Raw genomic sequence first — 21,909 nt, 5'->3', positions numbered from 1 at the left:
GTCAGAGCGCTGCCCCGGGGTGGAAGTGGCCGGAAGTATCTCGACCTCCGTCTTGACAATCCGACAGCCTTACTATCCGACAAAGAAGGTTTTACATTTGGTGTCGGATTATCAAGTCACGACTGTATTAATATGTTTCGTAGTATTCAAAAAAGCGTATCTATATGAACAGATGCACGGTCATTGATAATACACTGCTATGCAAGTTACTAGCATTTTAGTTTTTACTGAATTTATTTCCTTTCTTTTGATAACTAATGATATTTGTTATGTTAAGGCAGCATATTACTCAGAATGTATTGCTTGTTCACTCATAGTTGCTTGTAATTCTGGCATAAAAAGCATTCTCCCCTCACGCAGACGAAGGATACACTCATGGTGATTGTGTCATTTATTTTATGGAAGCTCTAGCGTGTGCTGTGCATGTACATGTGCCGTGGCTGCTTATATTAATACTTGGCTCTTTCTCTTGCTCTGGCAGAGAATCCCGTCTGCCGGTGCCGCCTGCTGGTCACCGCTGGAAGGAAGTTCGACACGACAACTCTGTGACATGGCTGGCCAGCTGGACAGAAAACATCCAGGGCTCCATTAAATACATCATGCTCAATGCCAACTCCAAACTCAAGGTAATCAGTCTGCTGTAAACGGGGAGAAAATGCACATGCTGCTGTTGGCTCAAGCACTTCTGTTTGTCAAAGGCTGCAACCGGCTTAGGTGTGAATAATTATTTTCCTTTTATTTAAGCAGTTCTCCCAGACACAAAAACTATTTGTTTCCTCTTTTAATTCTAGGACAGACAGGCTTATTCTGTGTTTGATGAGATTTCGAGCCAACATTGTAGGCTTTTATTTGGTTTTCCATTTGCTAAATTTATCCAGCCTTCCAACAAATACCTGAATGCTCCACCAGACAAGTTGCCATAGCAGCTTCAGCTTTTTATTTTTTTCATAGACACCAGTCACTGCTTGAAAGGTTAAAACGAAATCTTTTAATCAAACCTTAATATCGTCTTTGGAAAGTAGTTAGCGATGTTTGCAAGTCAGATATGATGAAACTAATGAGACACAAACAACTAAAATGGTTCCTGTCTTTATTGGACAAACATATTAAACATTCACTGTAGCGTTGGCCACAATAAGTGAACCCTTGGATTTATTTGCTGTTCAGAACTCCCTTGACAGCAGTGATCGCAAAAAGTTTGCTAAACTTTTGTAGAACTGCTCCAGCTCAGCCGTTTCACTGGAACGTCTGACGTCTGCTCTCTTGAGGTCCTTCCACAGCATCTCTAATGGATGAAGGTCTGGGCTCTGTCCCTGCCACCTTTGCTGTGACACAACGGGGACGCCGTTCCTCTGCATCAGCTTCTATGAGTCTTCACCCTGACGCGATCCTTTAAGATGCCCTGATAACTCGGGCAGTTCATTTTCTCCTTGATGGTGGTGAAGTGAACAGACCCGGAGGCAGCGCTGACACTTCCTCGTTCATCACTGCTGCACTGTTTTCATATTGATATGCGGTGCCCTTTTTGCACATTTCCCAGCGCTGTGTGCTCTTCCAAAACAATTCAGCCTCGGTTTCGTCAGCCTATAAAACATTTTCCTACCAGCTTTGTGGATTTTATTTGAGCCTTTGAATGTTTGAATGATGTATTCAGTATGAGTGAGAACTACATAATAATTAGTGTGCTATCAGTTAAAACCTCTGAACAGAGTCCTCATTGCAACAACTTAATCAGATCAAATGTGGTTTGTTTTGGTTGTCTTTCAGTGATGTTTTCTCGACAGTTGTTTCCTTTTTCACTTGCTAACATTTCCCCACCTGGGCTTGTTTACAGTGAAACTTTTAAGCGAGGATGGAAAGTGGAGCTCTGCCGGTTTTACATCTGCTCACATGTCTTGTGGTTTGCTGTTTGTGGATAAAGTCTTTTCTAACTCCAGAGGGAGCTACAACAAATCAGATAGTTTCCACATATCAAATAATTTCAGTCTACTGCAGCTTAAGTTTGAAAAAATTCTGTGAGGTTCAAAGAAGTGAACTTACGCGATGTCTTCTGGTTGTGCCTCGTTCAAGCTGAGTCCATCACTTCATGGTTTTATTAGCTTGCATAACAAACAGCATCCCCAAATCTCCAACGGGACTGAAGGTGGTGTTTGACTTTTAAGGCACTTCAAAGCGTCCGATAAGCTTTCCTTCTTCAGTCCTGGTTCTTTGAGGTCAGCTTGATGTTGTTGAGTTTCCAAATATTAATTGCCAGCCTGCCTCTTGCTTATCACACACAAAGCTGATTTACCAAAACTATTTATATGATGGGAATTCAGCGAAAACTAGATTTGGAATTACAAAAGCAATCACGAGACATTAACACGTTTGCAGCAAGTTACGTTGATTTTAAATGCAAGTGAATGTAAATGTCTTTAAACAAAATTCCACAGCATCTCAGGTTAACGTCTGCCCTCTGAACCAAGTCCTTTTGATGTTTTGGTTCATTGTTCTTCTGCAGAGCTTCAGCCGGTGGGCAGCCAAACTGACATTATCCTTTAAGACACTCTGATAACTTGTGACTGCATTGCAATTAAATTGCAAATAAACTTGTGCAGCGTTTTGTTATTCTTTTCCTCCCGCTCTCATTTCTCTCCTCTGTCTGCTCGCTCTTCCTTCTTTCCATCTTTCATTTGGAAAGGTTAAGTTATTCCACTGTTAGTCTCCATGACAATATGCATGCGTGTTGACTGATGGCCGGTTTAATTGTGTCTTGGTTCCAATATACAACCAGCAGAAAGTGGCACACGAAGGGAATTTATCACTGAAGTTGTGCGTCTCAGTGTTATTCTATAGCACCCTGCGTTCATGTCATGATTACCATATTGAATGTTTTGATTTGAGGCTTTTCAAATGACTTTCTGTTTTCGTGTTTTCACTTTAGTTCTTTGCTTCATGTTGACTTTTCTCCTCTTTCCTCTGTCTCCGTATCTTTATCTCAATCACTTCCGTTTCCTCACTTGTTCCCTTCCTTGCCAATCTTCTCTTTTTGTCTGCTTCCTCCTCCCTTTCCTTCCCACCATCCTCTGAATGCAGGGAGAGAAGGACTGGGAGAAGTACGAGGTCGCTCGGAAGCTCAAGACGTGTGTGGACGACATCCGCAACCAGTACCTCCGCGATCTGAAGTCCAAAGAGATGGTGACACGCCAGAGAGCCGTGGCCCTGTACTTCATAGACAAGGTCTGGCTTCATGTCATTGCACAGCACCAGTTGTACACTACTGTAGTACCAGGACCTATGTGCGCCTTTATGTTATGTCAAATAGACGACTACTGTGCAGTCCTTTACGTGGGTATATGTACACATCTAATGGTCATCTAAATGTTTTTCTCCGTGACGCGGCGGGACGGCGATAAGAATGCTGGCCGTGTATTTGTGGGTTGTGGCTGTAATCTCTGTATCTTTTGACCTAAAAAAAAAAAAGCTGGCCCTGAGAGCTGGTAATGAGAAAGAGGAGGGAGAGACAGCGGACACGGTGGGCTGCTGCTCGCTTCGCATCGAGCACATCACCCTGCACGAGCAGCTCGACGGCAACGAGTGTGTGGTGGAGTTCGACTTCCTGGGTAAAGACTCCATCCGTTATTACAACAAGGTCCCCGTCATCAGGAAGGTAAAGAATGAACACACACATCCGTCCTCTCCCCCGTTAATTTGAGGATTGTTTGGACCTAAAATCTGTATTTTGGGAATACAATATTTGAGATAATACAATCTGTCCCTTCTCAGTAGAGGACATCAGCAGAAGACACTGGTTGTTTTCCTGCTGATACACACCCAGTGTTTTCATTGTGATAATGTAGGTTTTGCCCTTTGGGTTTTGGCAGAAGTCCCTGCAGAGAAGGTCATTTGCTTGCATGTCGATATGCACGGAGCCTGCAGCACGGAGGAAACTGAGAATTGTCCTGAGGACTCGGTCGTAGATTGGATTCCTGCGGCTGTAGCGGTTTAATTTGTTTGTCTGTTAGAATAGTTCAGCTGCTCCAGTCTGCCTCTCTTGGAATCCGTCTTAACGGAGGGACGTTTTAAACCCACAAACCCAGAGCTGGTCAGTGTGCCCGAGCATCCTACTGTGATTTGAATAGTTTGGTCAACTTTCTGCTCTGTAAACAGCACTTGGTCGTCTGCTGGAGCAATAACGGTCCTGATCTCATCTTGTCTGATGAGACAGAATTACCAATATTACGGCACAGTTTCGACTCACATGAGGTGGAATGGCATTTATCTTTATTTCAAGCGTTTTCTAAGTTGAATTGCAGCTTTCGATGGGTTTTCACTCATGACAACAGGATGCTTAGTCTGAAGCTGCCCTGAAAGTCCCTGAATCTCTTGGCCACAGGACTGCTGGACACAGTTGAGTCACTAATGGCTTCGCTGTTGAGCCACGGGGCAGAGGTTTGTGTTTGTTCAGACTCTGTTTTGTGCAAATGTTTATATGGGTGACTTTTTTTTTTTTTTTTTTTTTAATGAGAAGACATGTAGAATAAAGAGATTTTGATGGAAAAAGGCTTAAACAGACCAAGGTCTCTGACAAGGCTTCATAACTCAATCATTTAAATAGATTACTGTGATCAACAAATTGTAAAAATCAGCAGCAGAGGCAGAGAAAGCCTTCATTCTAGTTCTTCGTATGGCTCAAGCTCACATCATATACTATGTCTTCTATGATTATCTTAATAGCATCTTTTTCTCCAACCTGCCCACTAAATATCTTTCTTTTCTTTTCTTTCTTTATCACGTCAATCAGAGCCACGTGTGCTCCTTGTGACAAGTTAAGTAGACTTTCAGAGCCATTTAAGGGTTATTTTCACAGCATAAAGACTATAATGACAGGAAGCTTGTTGAAGCTTACTCAGAATTTCCCCTGTGCTTCAGATTCAAGGTACAACTTAATAGCTTGTTGCGGACGTTCACGGCCACCTTCTATGTTTTTATTAAGCCATTCTGCCCCTTTGGTTTCTTATATCGTAAACTTCTGTGACTGACCAAAAGCAAAATCACTGAAGGTTAATGGAATATAAGTAATGTGGACTAATCAGTGTTGTATTGTTTTCAGATTGGCTTTGTTGTCCTGCATTGTGATGTAATTTTGTGCCAAACCTTTTGTTGGAAGGCCTTTTAATGTCAGGTGTCCACACAGGCTGTATTAATGCCTGACTGGCCAAGTGTTTTATCTGATAATAGTAAACGATGACACAGACTGTAATGAGCAGGTTAGCCAGTGGAAGAAAAGAAAATGCGCCTGGAAACTTTTTTTTTTTCCTGCTCTCTTGTTTAGTTGTCCGCAATCTGTCAGACAGCTGTCACATTTATGTGTGTGTGCATGTATGCATATGTAAATTTCCAACCCCTCCTCTGGTGTCGGCCCATGCTATCTGCTATTCCAGAGATGGAAAAACAAATGTTAGCACCTGACAGCCAAAGTGTTTTGTTTCTTGGCAGAACATATAATTATTCAAATGAGTGCATTCAAAAGCATCACATTAGCTAGAATTAATTAGTCCCTGCATATTTTTGCATCATCAATTCCCTGGCAAATCAGTGAGATTGCTAGTAAATGTCACTTGGAATAAAATGGAACAAGAATGGAGGGAAAGAATTTCTATTTGGGACCCCTGGAGATGGTTGAAGTCATTGAATCTTATTCTTGGGGTCTGTATCCGGCTTATGCAGTATATACTGCATATGCAGTTTCTGCTGTTTCTGCACAATTTCTTCTTTCAGAGATCACGGGCCGCTACTGGGAATGCATGCAAAAACGGTTAAAGGTAAAACCTCGCAAGGCATGCTGTGGACCGGCAACACTGTACGTCCCATATGCAATTTATTGGGAAATAAGTTCCATTAGTGGTTCTCAGTGCAGAATAGGAGAGAGTGAATACGAACGCTGCTTTGCATTTCTTTGCCTTTCTCCACCAAAGAATGCTGTAAAAAAAAACAGGCTGTTCAGTGCATCAGTGTGTCTGTTTATTGTTCAAAAACAAGCATCAGCTGCACTTATTACTCAATTTAACACAAGTTAGAAGACTGAATGACTTCATCACATCAGCCTGGTGTGTGTGAGGGCGTATGCAGATGCATATTGTGCTCGGTACGGTCAACCTGCAGAGCATTTATTTCTAAATGATGACTTCCAAACACCCACATACTTACCCAAACACATCACAAAAACCAATTAGGTGAGCTCACTTTGGTGTCTCTGCTGCGCTGAGACTTTAAGACTGATTTACATTTTCATCCCCAAAAGTACCGGCACTTTTTATAGATTCGGTTTAATTTCCAAGGGGAGTGGAATTGACACACATATCAGCTCAGTGGATATGTCAGTGTGGTTTTAAATCAACACATCTGTTGCTATTAATTGGTGTCTTGCATATTTTACTGGTTTATTTGGGGAACGGATGCGTCTGTGGAACCCACAGTGTCACTGGAAATGTCAGATGTAATTGTGCCTGTTTTACTCCCCTGGCTCTGCTCGAAGATGGACAAATGGAGTCAGGCTCCGACACTCAGTGCACTATAACGTGCATGTATTCGTGCACTGTACATGTGTTTCGTATCGGAGTTGTAAACCAGCCGCTGTCACTTCACACCTTTTTCTGTTTATTAGTTTCACTTTTAATGTTTTGCAGCCAAGAGATTCAAATGGTCCCGGTCCTCCTCAGTGTGACGCACGATTTTGATTCCAAATTTGAATGATTAAGTTTGAGTGGAACATATTAAGCTATTAAATTTGTTTTTATGACATACGCCTGTAAAAGCCCTTCAGTCTGATTTGTCTGTATGTCTTTTCAGGTTTTTAAAAATCTTAGACTTTTCATGGAGAACAAGCAACCTGGAGACGACCTGTTTGACCGCCTTAATGTGAGTATCTGAGCAGCTGTCTGTGCACCTGCTTCCTTTAGTATTTTATATTCTTTTTTTCTGACTTTTGTGTATCATTGCCACTTGCTAAACCACATTCTGGTGTCAAAAGCAGCTGGTTGAACAATGGCTTCATCTGCAGGTGAAAACTGATCACATATAGTTTTAATAATTGCTAACTTTGTGTGTTTAAAGTGTGACGTGCTCCCCTGAGGTGTGTAATATTTGAGGAAAGTGCAGAAAAAGACGGTGAAAGCGAAATAGAATTGCATTTTTAAAAAATATATTTTCTAGGCACAGAAAGCTGCGGTGAAGGAAAAGCAGGGACTAAATTGTAAAGGGTAAGAGATGAGATTGAATGAGGATGAGCCGTTGGTGTGGAGAGATGAAAAGGGCGAAGTGAGGAAACGGGAGGTGAGAAGAAGGGGAAGAATATTGGAAGCGGGGCGACTGAAAGCAGAAAAGGAGTTTCAAAAGAGAGAGGGGATGGACTCCGGCAGATAAAAATGAAACTGCGGTAGTGAAAATTGAGAGTGAACATGCTGGGCGGATGAATTTCCACACATAAAAATCTGGTGTCCTCTCAACCTCTTCCTCTAGCTGCAGGCGGCGAGGCCACACAAATTGCAGCAGTTGTACATGCGGTTAGTCCACCAGCGTCGAATGTGTAGCTCTTAGGCTGCACTCAGTCTTTAAAAACACACATCGTTTGTCTTTTTGAGACAATAACCCAGGCTACCAGGCAGAATTACTCAGTATGTAGTTCTTTGACGTGAACCCCAGACTACTGAGGCAGCTGCTCGTGGTGTGGCGACCTCGGGTGAAGCGCTCTGATTGCAGAGACGCAGCCTCGTTTCGCTATATGTTGAAGTGGAGCGAGGCAGTAGGTGGAAACTTATGCAGCACATGAGTGGCTACCTTGGTGGAATGAGTCTGCTGAGGTGGAGGGAGAAAAAAGGTGGCCGATAAGAAGGCACGTGGAAGATTAGAGGGCCAGCCACGTGAATCTTATATTAAGATTGACAGGCAGGAAGAGGAAGATGCAGCACAGGACAGGAATGTGAGCGCGAGATGAAGAGACTGAGCAATTGAAGGAGGGAGTGCGGTGCCGCTGCTCTCTGCCCTCCAGTATGTCAGGAAATGTCAGTGTGTGTTGGAGGTGGAATGGTAATGGCTGCTGAGGGCAGGCCTGATTGACACCCAGAAAGGCCAGGACACGGAGAGAGTGGAGGGAGGAGAGGTCTGGAGAAGTAGATGGAGCAGTAGGAAAGTTGACAGCTGGCCAGGGCGAGGGGTGGTTAAGAGGGAGAAGGTGGACGAAGGCTGGATAAAGGTGGGAGGTGAAAGGAAGGGAGGACGGCGGCGGAGAGGAGAAGTGACAGCCGGGCAGCTGCAGTTAGGCCGAAATGAGGAGCAGGAGAGGAAGGGAAGATGAATGGAAATGTGGCGCGTGCTGCTATCGTCAGCTGGCCTAATGGAGACAGAAGCTGGAGAAAGACTGAACGTTAAATGAGAAAAACGTGAAGAAGGAAAGGAGCTGAAAGCCTGAAACAGCCTCTGACATTTGGGCCCAGATGAGCCTGCCCGGTGAGCCCGTTGTTAATCGTTCCAAGTCGGATCTCTTGTTTGAACACGAGGTAACAGAGTGAGTAGTTTTATTTGTGTATGACAGACTCCCTAAACAAAAGGCTACAACAAGGGCTCACACAGACTCAAACTTGTCTGTCAAATCAAGTCTTCTAAGAACAGGGTCCTGCAGGCTCAGTGGTGTTAGAGCGTCAGTATCCTTGAAACAAACTACCTAATATGATTTGGAGTTCAGCCATGTTTCAAGGTAAAAGTGTTCCAAATGGCCACACTAGAAGGCTGTGTGAGAAGCCTGCCATCAGAGGGATGAGGGAGACACAGAAATGTACAATTTGAGATAACAGCATGCACTTGGCGTTCAGGCTTGTTTCAGAAAACCTGTTCGCTGGTTGAAGTCTGCTGACGCCGTTTAAAATTACAGGAGCGGACTTTCTATCCTCCTGCTTTTATTTACATATTCAAGTTTGCTTTAAAAAAAAAACCCTAAGTGGAAATAGCAAAATGTTTTTTGTAAGAAAATGTTGACACTTAGCTGGAAACGGGCTAATAAATCATGACAGATGTGATGCATTTAGTAAACATCCCCCGAAGCTGCTCTCTGGTGGAGAGACCAACAGAACCGAAACACTACACAACAAAAACATTGGATCCAAAGAGTAATCATAAATGCCATATTTACAGCATGTTTCCTGCATTTTTCACCATTTGAGATTCAGCTACTACTTGGTTTAATAGCAACATCTCACTGCACACTCCTCCTCTGTGGTGGTTAATCCTCACCAGGGTCATGGGGTCTGGAGTCTATCCCAGCTGACTCACGGTGAAGGCAGGTTCACCTGGACAGGTAACCAGTCTATCACAGGGCTCAGTTAGAGACAGACAACCAAGCACACTCACATTCACACCTACGGACAATTTACAATCACCAATTAACCTCAGCATGTTTCTGGACTGTGGGAGGAAGCCGGAGAACCCGGAGAGGCAACCAGCTGCGCCACCTTGCAGCCCCTTAATAAACCACCTCCTGATATTTGCGTAACTGTAGTGGATGTAAATGCACGTGGTTTGCACATTAATTTAAAGATTATGCACATTTAGAGTGAAAACTAGCTTGTGAAACAAAAAGTCAAAACGATGCAAACACACCGAATGTGTGCGACATATTTGTGAAAGGGATTTAGATGAATTCTTCAAACTGACTCGGGTTGTTCGGACGGAGACACGGCTGAGCAGTGATGCTACAACACAGCCTGTCATTAAAGCATAATGTCCAAATAATGTTCAAATCCAGCTCAGGAGCTCGTTCCCTCCTTTCTGTCCTACTCCAACCTGCCTCTGGCGACAACATGCGTCGCTGAAATGCGGTTTTGAGTTGGCAAAAATGATGCAGTAGCGTGCTCAGAGCAGCTGTTATGGCTTCAGCTTTCAAGTAACTGTGAGCAGTTCGGTACTGGAACATCTCGTCGTACTCGAGTAATGTTTCAGAGAGAGATGTTGCTCATCAATATAAGATTGCAAAACGCTTCGCTGGGAGGATGGTGGTTTTTCTGAGCAGGCACAGATACCACGTTGAGGTCTGAGCTGAAAATGCAAGTGCTGCTCTCTGGAGTCCGTGTCATTAACACCACAGTGCACACACTACCTGAAGACCCAGATTAACTGCAGCTCCACTCTGTTTCATTAACTACATCTGAGTCGACTGCAGTGTAGCATAATCCCTATGAGCTGCTTTATTTGGCATGTTTACTTGTTTTCCCTCCTCTCTGTTGCGTCCTTTGTCTTTGTTACACTGAAGAGAGACACACACACAAACTGGAAGTGGCAAAAAAAGAAAATGAAAAGCAGATGATCATAGCTACTTTAGAATGGCAACAGTCAATATTTGTCCCTGGCGTTAGCTGCCATCACCACAAATTGGCTAGCAGGATGTTAATGAGAAAGTCCAGTATGCTGCATCCTGTATTATAGAAAGGAAATTAGAACTGCAGTAATGGCACGTTGAAGTAATGCCTTAGGAGATGACATGGATGACATACACAAACACACACCAGACTGTGCACACACAACACAGGGGTGCCGGGGGAGTCGGGGGGCGTGTGAGAGCTATCCTACTTGCCCCTCAGACTCCTTCATTAGCATTGCAGGGGCAGAGTTAGGAAGCTCATTAGCAAGGCATGCACGGAGGCACAGCGTGTAAGTGCAAATGCGTATACCTGCGTCTGCCTACCTGCTCTCCAGCACATGCATTCACACGCACGTATGTATGGATGAAAACACGGCATCGTTCTGTTTCTAATAGGCTCCTGCAGTGACACACAAATATTGATACGGGTCTGCGGCCTCAGACAGCCGGGTCCCGACCCCGGTCTGATTAAACCAGCCACATCATTACTGTGCTGCTCATCAGAATCATTTCTTCCTTTGTTAGAGCTCGGAGCTCTTCAGCCAGCCCGTCTGTATGCGTTCAGGTACATTTAAAAACCAATGTGTTGCCTTTCCAAGTCCACATGTTTGCAGCTCATATCAGTCTGTGTGCAGTGAGCATGTGTTTGTTTTGCTGTCACACCGGTGTGCACCCGTGCGCTGTTAACCGTGTTTCGTCACTGTGTGGTTCTGTCCAAACCGCTGTCGTTTCACAGGACCTAATGGCTGCCAAACCAGTGGCTATGACAACTTTAACTTGCTGTAATACCTAAAGAAATGTCAGAGGGGAAACAGTGCTGTGATCTGTTTTAATCTCCCTGCTCTAATGGATGCTGATGATAATGAAGGCAGAGACAGTATTTTATGTGTTTTATTTGTTATGTTATATTATGGATGCTTTAAATACTGCGGCGTCATAATGCCACAGTGCCACCCAGTGGTCAAGAGCATGTAGTGATTGAGTTGGACGAATGATTTTGTGATGTTCTCTTTGTCCCTGTGCTGCTCGTTTTTCTTGCAGACCAACGTCCTGAACAAACATCTGAGTTCTCTGATGGCCGGTCTGACTGCGAAGGTGTTCAGGACGTATAACGCCTCCATCACCCTGCAGCAGCAGCTCAAGGAGCTCACAACCAGTAACTCACACATTCACTACACCAAGTCCAAAACGCAGGATTTTATAAACTCTGGCTCATATTCCTCAGTGGCTGCATGTGCAGCAGCAGCTTTAATACTGAAGCTTATTATCAGCGTGACTCTTGTGTCGTCAGCTGACTGGTTGGTTCATGACGTCTGACGATAAAACTGCCACACTTGAGATTTTTTTATTTTTTTTTAGTTTGCTTGGTTCAGGATCCACTGACATCACTCAGCTTTTTCAGTTGTGGCAGGAGTACATTATCACTGTACCCAGCACTGTGCATCTCTGCCGCTCTCTTATCAGCGTCCCATTGGCTGCCTCTGCCACCATTTCTCATTCAGAGATAGAAGTGTCACACTCTTCTCATTTCTGGATTGCCGCTGAGAGCCAATATGCAGGCTGACATGTGGCTGCAGTGTGTGTGTTGTCTGAACCCCGGGAGGAATAGATGAAGCTAATAGGGATCTGAATAAATGAAATGAAATAGAAAAATGTAATTGTGTGTGTGTGTGTGTTGAAGGTTGAGATTTTGTGGAGCAGATGGAAAGTGTGCAGTAATAACACGAGGGATGCCAGCGTGATCTTATCTTTCTAAATTTCTGTGCATAATTTCGGTTTGATACGTGTTCCCAGATGGATTTTCTTGTTTAAATACAAATTGCTATTCTGTCGCCCTCCGAAGAGTCCGACAACGTGGCAGAGAAGCTGCTGTCCTACAACAGGGCGAACCGAGCGGTTGCTATTCTCTGCAACCACCAGCGGGCGCCGCCAAAGACCTTTGAACAATCTATGGCTAACCTTCAGGCCAAGGTAAGGGCAGCTTTACTGGAGGCAGCGATTCATCACATCGCATCAGACAACATCCTTCTGTCAGTTTATTTACAGATGACCAGGACGTAGCTGAAGCACCAGTGAATTCTTGTAACTCCCACAGCCCAGTCACTGATATTTTACATTTTACTCATGGGCTCCACTCAGATTGATACCAGGAAGGAGCAGCTCGCCCTCGCTAAGACGGAGCTGAAACAAGCCAAGAAGGAGGCCAAGAACAAAGGCAGCTCAGACCCCAAGCTGCAGACGTAAGTATTACAATAGTGCACAAAAAAAACAGCATTCAAGCAATTAAAGAGCTGCTTAGTGATCTCATCCCTAAATGTTCCTGTTGTACACTAAATCATTAGCTACACACACTCACCAGTGGAGAGACATCCTGCTGGTTTAGGTGGTTTTAATGACAGGTAGAACAGCTGCAGTGTGAATAATGAGCTACATGAAAGATAAGATCTGGAAGGTGAAATCATAGGAGTTTTGGTAAGAGCCCTCCTGGTGTCTGTGAGATGATCTTTGTTTTTTTTGCAGCACAATGAGACATCCACACATGAGCTACTGCGTCTCTGTGGGCTTTACGTTAAAGGTTATTCACGAGATGCCAAAAAAAACTTTTTTTAAAGATCAAAGCCATTTGCTGCAAAAAAAATTAATCTGATTTTTTTTTTTCTTGTACTGAAGGTGCAAAGAATTCACATGAAGCCTCATCGTCTAAATTGTAAATCTTGTTTTTCTAAATAGTTTCCCAGCCCTGACTGCTTCCTGCTGTTACATCTATTTTATTTTTTTATCAGGATGGTGGAACGGAAGAAGGCAGCAGTGAAGCGCTGTGAGGAGCAGCTGCTGAAGATGGAGGTCCAGGCGACGGACAGAGAGGAGAACAAGCAGATTGCTCTGGGCACCTCGAAGCTCAACTACCTGGACCCACGGATCAGCGTGGCCTGGTGAGTCAATAACAACACATATGTGCATGTACTTACTGGCTCCCTTAAACCTCTCCTTGGGGCCTGCATCACAAAGCAGCAGGTAGGATGTTTAGCTAATATGTGGCCTAAAGGTGGAGGCCGTCATTCTGCAGAAAGGTTGTTGATATTTCGCCAGTTAGCGATTTTATTTTTTACTTTGTTGTGCCAGATTTCCCGTCCCTCTTCCTGCCGCTCCTCCTCTTCCTCTGTGTATGAGCGTGAATGCACACAGTGTTGTATGAATTAGACCGAGCTATGTCGATTCCCATTCAGAACCAGGGCTGTACACAAACAGGCTTTATTCAGCATACACAGGACAGACTTCTCACTGATCATAAGGAGAAATCTGCTAAACTTTACAGAAACTGCACTGGATTAGAACTGCCTGCTCCACCTTAAACTAACACTCTCCAGCACTGGGAAGCTGATATACTTTAATCAGAGGAGATTACTTCGGTAACTTACCTGCTCAGGCAAGTTCAGCTCAATTGATCAGATCAGTGTGTAGACGAGCCGCCCACTGCCTGAGTCATCGCTCTGTGAGAGCTTCAAGTGGAATCAGGCGTTTGTAGAACAACAGAACGGACAGCAGCATGTTTCCACGTCATTAGACTTGATTTGCATTCAATGATAGTTTGATCGGACATTTTTGTTCTAAGTGTTTAAAACATAACTAGGATGCCGGGCCAGATGTTTACACGTACATGTAAACTGGTTTTCAGCATATTTTGAGCCTTCCAGTCCCCATCCTACCATCCTGTATAGCGAACCAGCAGAAGTGTCCCAATGCATCGTATGTCGGCTGCAGCTTGTCGTACAGCTACACGCTGCAGAGTCACACCAACAGGCTCTGACGGCCGTTTGGATGTTTATTTGTGTACAGTGTTTATTTCTGATTAAACTGCATCTCAGAAAATTACAGCATTGTGAAAAAGTCCAGTATTCCTCTATTTACCTTATGAAGGTAATCTTTGGTTTGTTCTATATTAAAGTCAAATTTAACCATACTGTCAGTGTGTCCACATGTGGAGCTCACACAGAGACGTTTAAATACAGGTCTGAGTCACTTGTTTCTCATTTCTGCAAAAGCTTTCCTAGAAAACTATTCTAATGTTCACACTACAGAAACTCAGTGTTTTTATTATGAACCTTCTGTATCTTGCAGTAGTTTGTCCGACTGTATCTGCGGCTGTTACCATCTTCAGTAAACACCAGATATACACGTAAAAACAATCACAGGTCCTAAAGGAGGCTCAGCAACAGAACCACATGTGGGTCAGATCATCTTCAGATCTATAAGAACACATGGTAGAAATATGAGAATGATGATGAACTGCCCACATGAGGGGCATGAAATGGGCAAAATTCATGAAATGTGAACATTTCAAAAATGTGTTCTTAAACTGCCATCGTGCTGATGTTCATGGTGACGACATAAACATGGTCCAACACCTCAGAAATGATCAGAAAACACTTCTGAGTGCTTCATCTGTCAGACTTTTAAAATGAGGGACTGGAACAGAGGATGTCTGGTTTTTAAAACTGGCTTTTTTGGGCCATTTTTAGAGCCTTGTTGGAAGACAAATGAAGACAAAACACCAGATCTGATGACATTTTTGGTTTCTACAGGCAGGAACAGTTCGCCCAGGATGAACAGCTTCACAGCTCCATGTGTCGTACTGTATGAGTATTAATGTCAGAAGATGGTCTGAGAGGCCGGTTGGCCAAAAGAGTTTCTTCATAGTTGTGGCACAGGAGCAGCTATCAGTTAGTTTACTCACGTTAGCGACACTGAGTTGGCACTTAAGATACCGAATGTTTGTTTAACTTGTAAAATCTATTCTGAGTGACCTTAAGCTCATAAGTCCACCTTTCCTCCAGTAAGTCGCTGCCCTGTTCTCCAACTAAAGAAAAGGCGGAAATATGACGGAGCGGCGGCTGGGATTTATGAATGGTGGGCTGCCGCTGCTAAATGAACGTAGAGGAAACACTGATACAGAACACAGAAGTGACTGTAGCTTTGTTTTCTACATGTTCTCCATCTGTACATCTCTGGGCTCGTTTATGTGTGAAAGTATTTTTTTAATTCTGATTTGAAGGTGAACTGATGGGTTGAATTTATGATTTGCCCCCCGTTTGTTCAGGTGTAAGAACGTGGAGGTACCTGTAGAGAAAATCTACAACAAAACCCAACGGGATAAGTTCGCCTGGGCCATCGACATGACGGAGGCAGACTTTGAGTTCTGACTTTAAACTCCCAAGACTCTCATAAGCCGACACCACGATGCAATTAAGGAAACCATTGACTCCATATTACATACAGTACTTTAATATTGCATTTATTGTATGTTCATGGACTACTGATGTTCATGAGGTTGTGTGACACCATCAAGCTCTGCCCTAGTGTTGTTTTGTTTACTTCTGTTCATTCGTTTGGTGCGTTTGGCACTTTATTTTGAAGATTGCTGTTGGTTGCTTTTGTTTGCATTAATTTGAATAAAGGTTTTGCAGTGAAGCGACAGAGACGTGGTCACAGTTTGTCAAAACACCACTTCTGAGCACATTGTGGTGTAAAGGCCTGATTCCACACAGAAGTTATAGAAGATGAATGCCCAATTCAGTTTAAAAGTATGATTCTAAAATGTGAATTCAGAACATTATAAACAAGGCAGACCAAAAACCATGCAACACGGAGACGTTCTAGATAGTTTTCATCATAAAATACAATTCTGGCTTGAAAAAATAAATACAGAAAAACACTGTGAGCACCTCAGAGTTGGTTGTATTTTTAAAAATTCACTCAGCACCTGGCCAAATATTTATTATGTCATACATGACAAACAGCAGTGTATTAAATAGCTCGAGTAGAAGAGTATCGGAATTGGAATGCGTCCCACACCTTTGTAGTAACAGTGCTGTTTGTCAAACACTGCGAGCTTCAGATCTTGGCTGTGGATGGAGGTTGTACCGGCCTGTTGGCCTGCAGGTTGTACGTCTCGGTACAGGCTGGGGCGAATCTTCCCCGTCAGCCATCGCCTCGAGGGATTTCAGGTGAAACAGCCTCTAGGTTTGTGCGCCAAATCCATAATCTGCATTCCTGCACGTGTTAAGTTCTGAAGGGCATATCACACTATTCTAACTTACAAATAACGTTCAACTTTTCAAGTCATTACATAACTGTAACCGTTTCACAATATTCAATATATAAAAAAGCATTTCACACAACGACACACCAAATCAATAGAAGTAAATTTCAGATTGGAAAAGTCTGCTGCTCCTGAACATAGGACCGACTTCGCGCCTCGTTAGATCTGGGAACCTGTAGGACAGACAAAAAAAAATAAAAATCCACATTTCAGTGAGCTGAAGCAGAGACTGAAGCCAAATTCATAAATATTTAAAATGCATTTTGCTAGAAATTGATGCCAACATGAAACTCTGGAGGGAGAAATGGTCCCAACACTTGTGTCTTACCTTCATTATGATCCTTGACCCTCTTTAGCTTTCTCTGGTGTTGCTTCAATCTCTTCAACACCAGCCTGGGTCATCAGGTCAGCAATGTTTTTCTCCAGGTCATCGATACGTGTGCTCATCTCATCGAGTGGAGAAGGAGTTAAGGCACGGCATTTAAATGATTTGATTATAAAGGAAGGGGGATGCAAGAAGCTACTCACGAGGCATCAATTTATTATGTCATTAGATTAAAGCTTAACTAGAATTATTCACTTTAATGCAATTTAAAAAATGAATTGGTGGCAGTTTATCTGATAGTCAGGATATTTCTCCCGATGATCTGGTCTGACATGGTCTGGAATTTGTCCTGCATCTGCTGCAGCAGTGTCTGGACCTGGGAATAAAAACAAAGTAGAACTACTGTAAGTGTTGGTGAAGTCAGAGAAGAATAGATCAACTGATGAAAGCTGGTTCACTGCAAATAGAAGCCTTACATCATCACATTTATCAGTTTGACTTTCTGGAGCTGTACATGTAAGTCATAACCCCACCAGTAGATTATTCAATGTTAAAAATACTTCTGGCACTGAGAAACCGCATCACTCTGAAGCCTCAGGTCTATGAATGAGTTTTAAAAAGCCAGAACAATGGTAATCGGCTTGTTTCCTTGCCAACGACATAAAAGCTTGGAAGCTGCAGAAGATGACTCTGATTCACTGCAACAAGCTTTTCTGTTTAACAATGACATCAGCGGTAAATGAATTTAATTCTGCACCTGTGCATCCCTTCACACGGTGCAGCTCTATGACAGACTGCTGTCTAAACTCCCAAGACACCAGTCAATGGCTTAAATTAACATCTTTTACTTGGGTGCTAAGAACTGGTGGAAAAATGTGCCCTAATGCAGTGGCTTCCTTAACAGCAGCTTCCACCAAATGTTCCCTCATGTCAGGAGGGAACATGATAACATAAGAATAAAACACAATAAAGAACCTAAAACTGAGCGCTTGGGACGGTTGTTAAAACAAACTTTGCTCGACAATTTCTGTAAATACATGACAAACATGTTTAATATTAAAGCCAGCAGAGGGTTATTAGTTGTTCTTAGTTTTGAGAAGGCGGCTGAAGCTCGACGCTTATCTCCATGACAACCCTCTGAAACATTACCTAAGACATCCTGAATTATTAATGAACACAGTTTTTACAGTGAATTATGTCATTTTAGTACGTGATACTGCACATTATTTACTAGGCTGGAGAGTGGAACAACTGCTAGAAGTGCCAGCGTTGGTACAGAAATGACATTTCTCGCGGTGTACGCGCTGCGGTTAGCTCGGCTGTGATTTGGTGATGTCATTTACGTTACCGACTGACCCATTACATAACGTGACGAAGCGTAACAACAGTCAGAGCACCTTGGCTTCATTAAAACAGCTCGAACTCACGTCTTCCGTGTATTTATTGTGCTAAAGATCAAACAAGTAGCACGAAACGGTACAGACGCGCTGGTTAAACTTTGCTAGCCAACCAGCTAACGATCGCTTCCCATCGTTAGCACTGCCGCTGCTAGCTACCGCTAAGCTACTGTAGCTAGCGTTAGCTTGCATCGCGATCACGACTCACCACATTGGTCAGGTCCTGCACCGACTTGGGGTCCGTCTCGGCCATGTTGTAGCGTAAATGACTATCTGTGGCTAAACAGGGCGGAAACTCGAAGAGCGATTCAAGCGAGTGTTTTGCTACGGAGTCTCAAACTGCTCGAGATAAACAGTCACTTGCACCACCTCAACGCACAGTCAGCTGTACCACAACACAGGGGAAGTCTCGCGAGAGTTGCGTCTCTGGCGCTAGGAAATGTGGGACATTGAGTTTTAAATGGGAAGCGTGTTTTTTTTCTGAGCCCTTAGAGACAGTTCCTGGCACATCTGATCATTTTCTGCATCCCAATAAAGCGTTTCGACTGTTATGTTTAACCTGGAGTTTGATAAGTTTGTTAAAAAAAATAAAAAAGACGGGAAAGGTGTATGTGTGCGTGCTCGCGTATACGTGCCCGTATGCGCGCACACGCCTCTCCTCCGCCTCCTCCTCCTCCGAGTTGGGATTTGAAAGTTGGAGCTGCTGCCAGGGAACCCCGAGAGTGTTTGGAAGACATTCGTGAGTGTGCGGCTTGTGTGTGTTTTGTTTTGTTTTGTTTTACGCATTTGTAAGGAAAGTGAATGAAGTGTAGTGGTGAGTAGAGCAGGAAGTTTACAACTAAAAATGTTTGCAAAATGTGAAATGTTGAATTCTGCCACAAAATCGTGATGAGCAGCGAGCAGCAATGTGCGCGCAGGGAGCGTGCTTTTACATCTCATATCACGCTTACATAAAACATGCGGACTTTCTCAGGTGATTTTAGGGAAATATTCACCTCAGGAGCGCTTATTTCGACTTTACTACGTGAAAGCTTTTATTCCAGCCTGACCAGGCGCTGTGACAGTGTCTCTGTGTGCTGGTTCTGTCGCTGCTGGGAGGCTAGCCCGGTAGCCCAGTAGCCCAGAACTGATGTCTTGAAGTTGAGGCATGTTGGCCCAACCCCATGGAGCTATGTGTGGCTTACATAACAGCCTGTTCTGTTAGAGGTGGCCCAACACGTTCAGGAAACCACGGTGAGATTGATGGTTTACCTCCACCATGAGGGAGAGAGATTGTTAAATACCTGAATAATATTTAACTTTCACAAACCTGTAAAAGCTTTTTATTTTATGGAGTGTGTTCAAAGGCTGCGGCAGGTTTACATTTACTCATTTGGTATTCCTGCCTTTGAATGGTTGGCATGACATGGAGACATAAAGTGGAGGTACAGATCACTTCATGTGCTCACAAATAAGTTTAAATAACAGATCTAGTGTGTAATCAGACTACATTTGTCTTGCATCTTATGCTGTTTAAAAAAAGAATAAGAATAATATCAGCAAACATGCATGACTAATACCTCTTAAAGTGTTCCTCCAGTGTTGACTGGCTCTCTAAGCCCCGCTGAGTGGTTTGTCAGCTGACACCAGTTACCATTATGGAAACAGTTCAGTGCATTTTTAAGCCGGCCTCCTGTTTGGTTGTTTTTTCAGATTTGACAGTGAAAATCGTCCTTGCGCTGCGTTACATCACAACACAGGAGGAAGAGTTAAACAAATCCTCAAGAATCACGCTTTCACAAACTTCCTGTGCGTCTCATTGTTTGCTCAGAACGTGCCGGCTGTGGTTTTGTGTACCCAGCAACATACTGGTTCTTACATAAATCAGAGAGTCAACAGGCCGTTTCCTGTGAACTGGAATGAAGGTTTGGCACAAAGCACGACTACTTTAAGTGCCTGAAAGGAAAAGTAATGAGGTACATGGCAGTGATGCAGACAGGACAGCCTGTATGTGTCTGACTGTGAGCATTCAGACTGAAGAACCTGCTGCAGCTCCACAGAAGTCAGTTGGTAGGCGGAGAAGCAGCCTTGCGTTTTGACTTGTTATCTCCATGCTGTGGCAGCTAATACCGACACCTCCCCCCCCCTCCGGGTCACCTCAGCAATGCCCCCAATACCCGCCTGTCATGTCTGCCTTCACTGGCTGTTGACTGTTTAACCTTTCCCAGCTCTCCACGTCCTCTCTCGCTGTGGTACATTTCCAGATCTTTGACTTCAATTCCCCACTTGTCATCGCCCATCCTGCTGATTCATAAAATGCTGCTTCAACTTTGCACGACTACTTTGACTGCTTGTGTGTATTTGAATAATGAAAAGTAATTTGCACATTTCCCCCCTGGTTTCTGAATGAAAGCTGTTACTCTTGTCCGTCCTGCACAGTCAAAATATTTCGACAGTGTAATAATTTGCTAATTAAATTACATGAATATTCAGTCAACTGTTAATAAAATACCAGCTCTGCTTATTCTCCGCCTGCGGGTCTCGAACAGTCTGATTGCAATATGACTGACTGTAATAAAAAGTCCAAATTAAATTTTCAGGCAGAGCTTTGCGGTATATGTTCATGAATAATATTAGTATAGCAGGTGGTTATTAATTCTCTTGACATGCAGCTGCTCAGAATCAGTGTTTGAACATCACAGTATGCATGTAGTTTCCTCTCTAAACAGCTTTCTTCGCTGCACCTCAAGTGTGATCACGTCTCCCTGTGACTGTAGCTTGTCTCATGTGTCTGCATTTGGGCTACAATCAGGAATTACTTGCACTTTTATTATTATTTAAGATGCAATGAATATGCATTAAGTTTGGGAAAGTTAACAAAAAAAGAAGACAATAAATATAATAGAAAATGAGTCACATTTGACTCAATGAAAAAACTATACCTAGTGCATTAGTCTGTATATTAACTTCTGTTTCCTGATTGATAAGGTTTGGTAGGTTTAGCAAAAAGCAGGAAAAGGGAAACACACTGGAGCTTAACACGAGAACTTCAGCAGATGTCGACTTAGAGAAAAACTATCTGCACAGCAGCTTCAGAAAAAGTCTGCATTCATAGATAAACAGGCGTAAATATGCAGAACAACAACTGGTCAGAGCCTGAAATGTGTCTGTTGTGTTGTTGGTGCTAACATTTCACGCTGTGGACGCTCGAACCTAAAGTCCATGTTTACCGTATAACCAGGAGCTGTTTTACATAAATCAGGCGTTTTGACTTGTCGTAGTAGAAAAGTGCTGCAGTCTTAACAGAGACTTTGTGACTGCGTCCACGTTACCTTGAAGCAGAAGCAGCTAAATGACAGACATCATTAAGTTTATTGCGCCTGTGATTTTCCCACAATGAGACGTCAAAGCGTCTTCTTTAAAAAGGCACATTGGTCAAATGTTTGACACACATTTCATGATCCCTGATGGTCTGTTTAAGTTTCTGCATTCGAGCCGTTGTGCCCGAGTCGCTGATCTGCTGTAATTAGATTTTTTTTTCTCCTGAAAGCAGAGGGTATTGTGGAATGAGGGGGGCAGTAATTCAATCCTGGCAAAAAGCAAACTGGTGCAGACATAACTGAGGCATTTAAATGTAATCAGCCTAATATGTTTCAGTGCCGTCTGACACTTTGGCAGTGTTGGTTTCAGACCCAGTCAGTGACCTCAGGCTGCCTCG

General features: G+C 43.4%; 3 protein-coding genes across 4 annotated transcripts in view; 2 read left to right on the top strand and 1 right to left on the bottom strand.

The window, feature by feature from the left end:
- The window catches only part of LOC103353462 (DNA topoisomerase I, mitochondrial), a 38,137-nt gene extending 22,274 nt beyond the window's left edge, over positions 1-15,863 (top strand). The window contains exons 12-20 of the mRNA XM_008276454.1: positions 482-626; positions 3,076-3,219; positions 3,464-3,649; positions 6,832-6,900; positions 11,432-11,546; positions 12,234-12,361; positions 12,530-12,630; positions 13,174-13,323; positions 15,489-15,863. Of these exons, the coding sequence (XP_008274676.1) occupies positions 482-626; positions 3,076-3,219; positions 3,464-3,649; positions 6,832-6,900; positions 11,432-11,546; positions 12,234-12,361; positions 12,530-12,630; positions 13,174-13,323; positions 15,489-15,591 (1,141 nt within the window). The 3' untranslated portion in view covers positions 15,592-15,863. The remainder of the gene's footprint in view (positions 1-481; positions 627-3,075; positions 3,220-3,463; positions 3,650-6,831; positions 6,901-11,431; positions 11,547-12,233; positions 12,362-12,529; positions 12,631-13,173; positions 13,324-15,488) is intronic.
- A 243-nt stretch (positions 15,864-16,106) lies between these two features.
- hsbp1b (heat shock factor binding protein 1b) lies at positions 16,107-18,616 on the bottom strand. Its single transcript, XM_008276455.1, has 4 exons — positions 18,421-18,616; positions 17,125-17,191; positions 16,819-16,945; positions 16,107-16,663 (listed from the first exon to the last, which is right to left on the bottom strand). Exons 1-3 carry the CDS (start codon positions 18,463-18,465, stop codon positions 16,824-16,826), a joined length of 234 nt encoding a protein of 77 aa, XP_008274677.1. The 5' UTR covers positions 18,466-18,616; the 3' UTR covers positions 16,107-16,663; positions 16,819-16,823.
- A 273-nt stretch (positions 18,617-18,889) lies between these two features.
- Positions 18,890-21,909, top strand: part of LOC103353460 (PQ-loop repeat-containing protein 1) — a 56,092-nt gene continuing 53,072 nt past the window's right edge. Inside the window, exon 1 of one of the 2 annotated variants that reach the window (XM_008276451.1) lies at positions 18,890-18,951. The gene's annotated coding sequence lies outside the window, so the exon portion shown is untranslated. The other variant, XM_008276452.1, reaches the window with a different exon arrangement.

This window comes from Stegastes partitus, unplaced genomic scaffold (genome assembly GCF_000690725.1).
Source record: "Stegastes partitus isolate 25-593 unplaced genomic scaffold, Stegastes_partitus-1.0.2 Scaffold72, whole genome shotgun sequence".
In the NCBI taxonomy this organism is placed as follows: Eukaryota; Metazoa; Chordata; class Actinopteri; family Pomacentridae; genus Stegastes; species Stegastes partitus.
The sequence above is the reverse complement of the archived record's forward strand: the minus strand, read 5'-3'. Positions and strand labels throughout refer to the sequence as shown.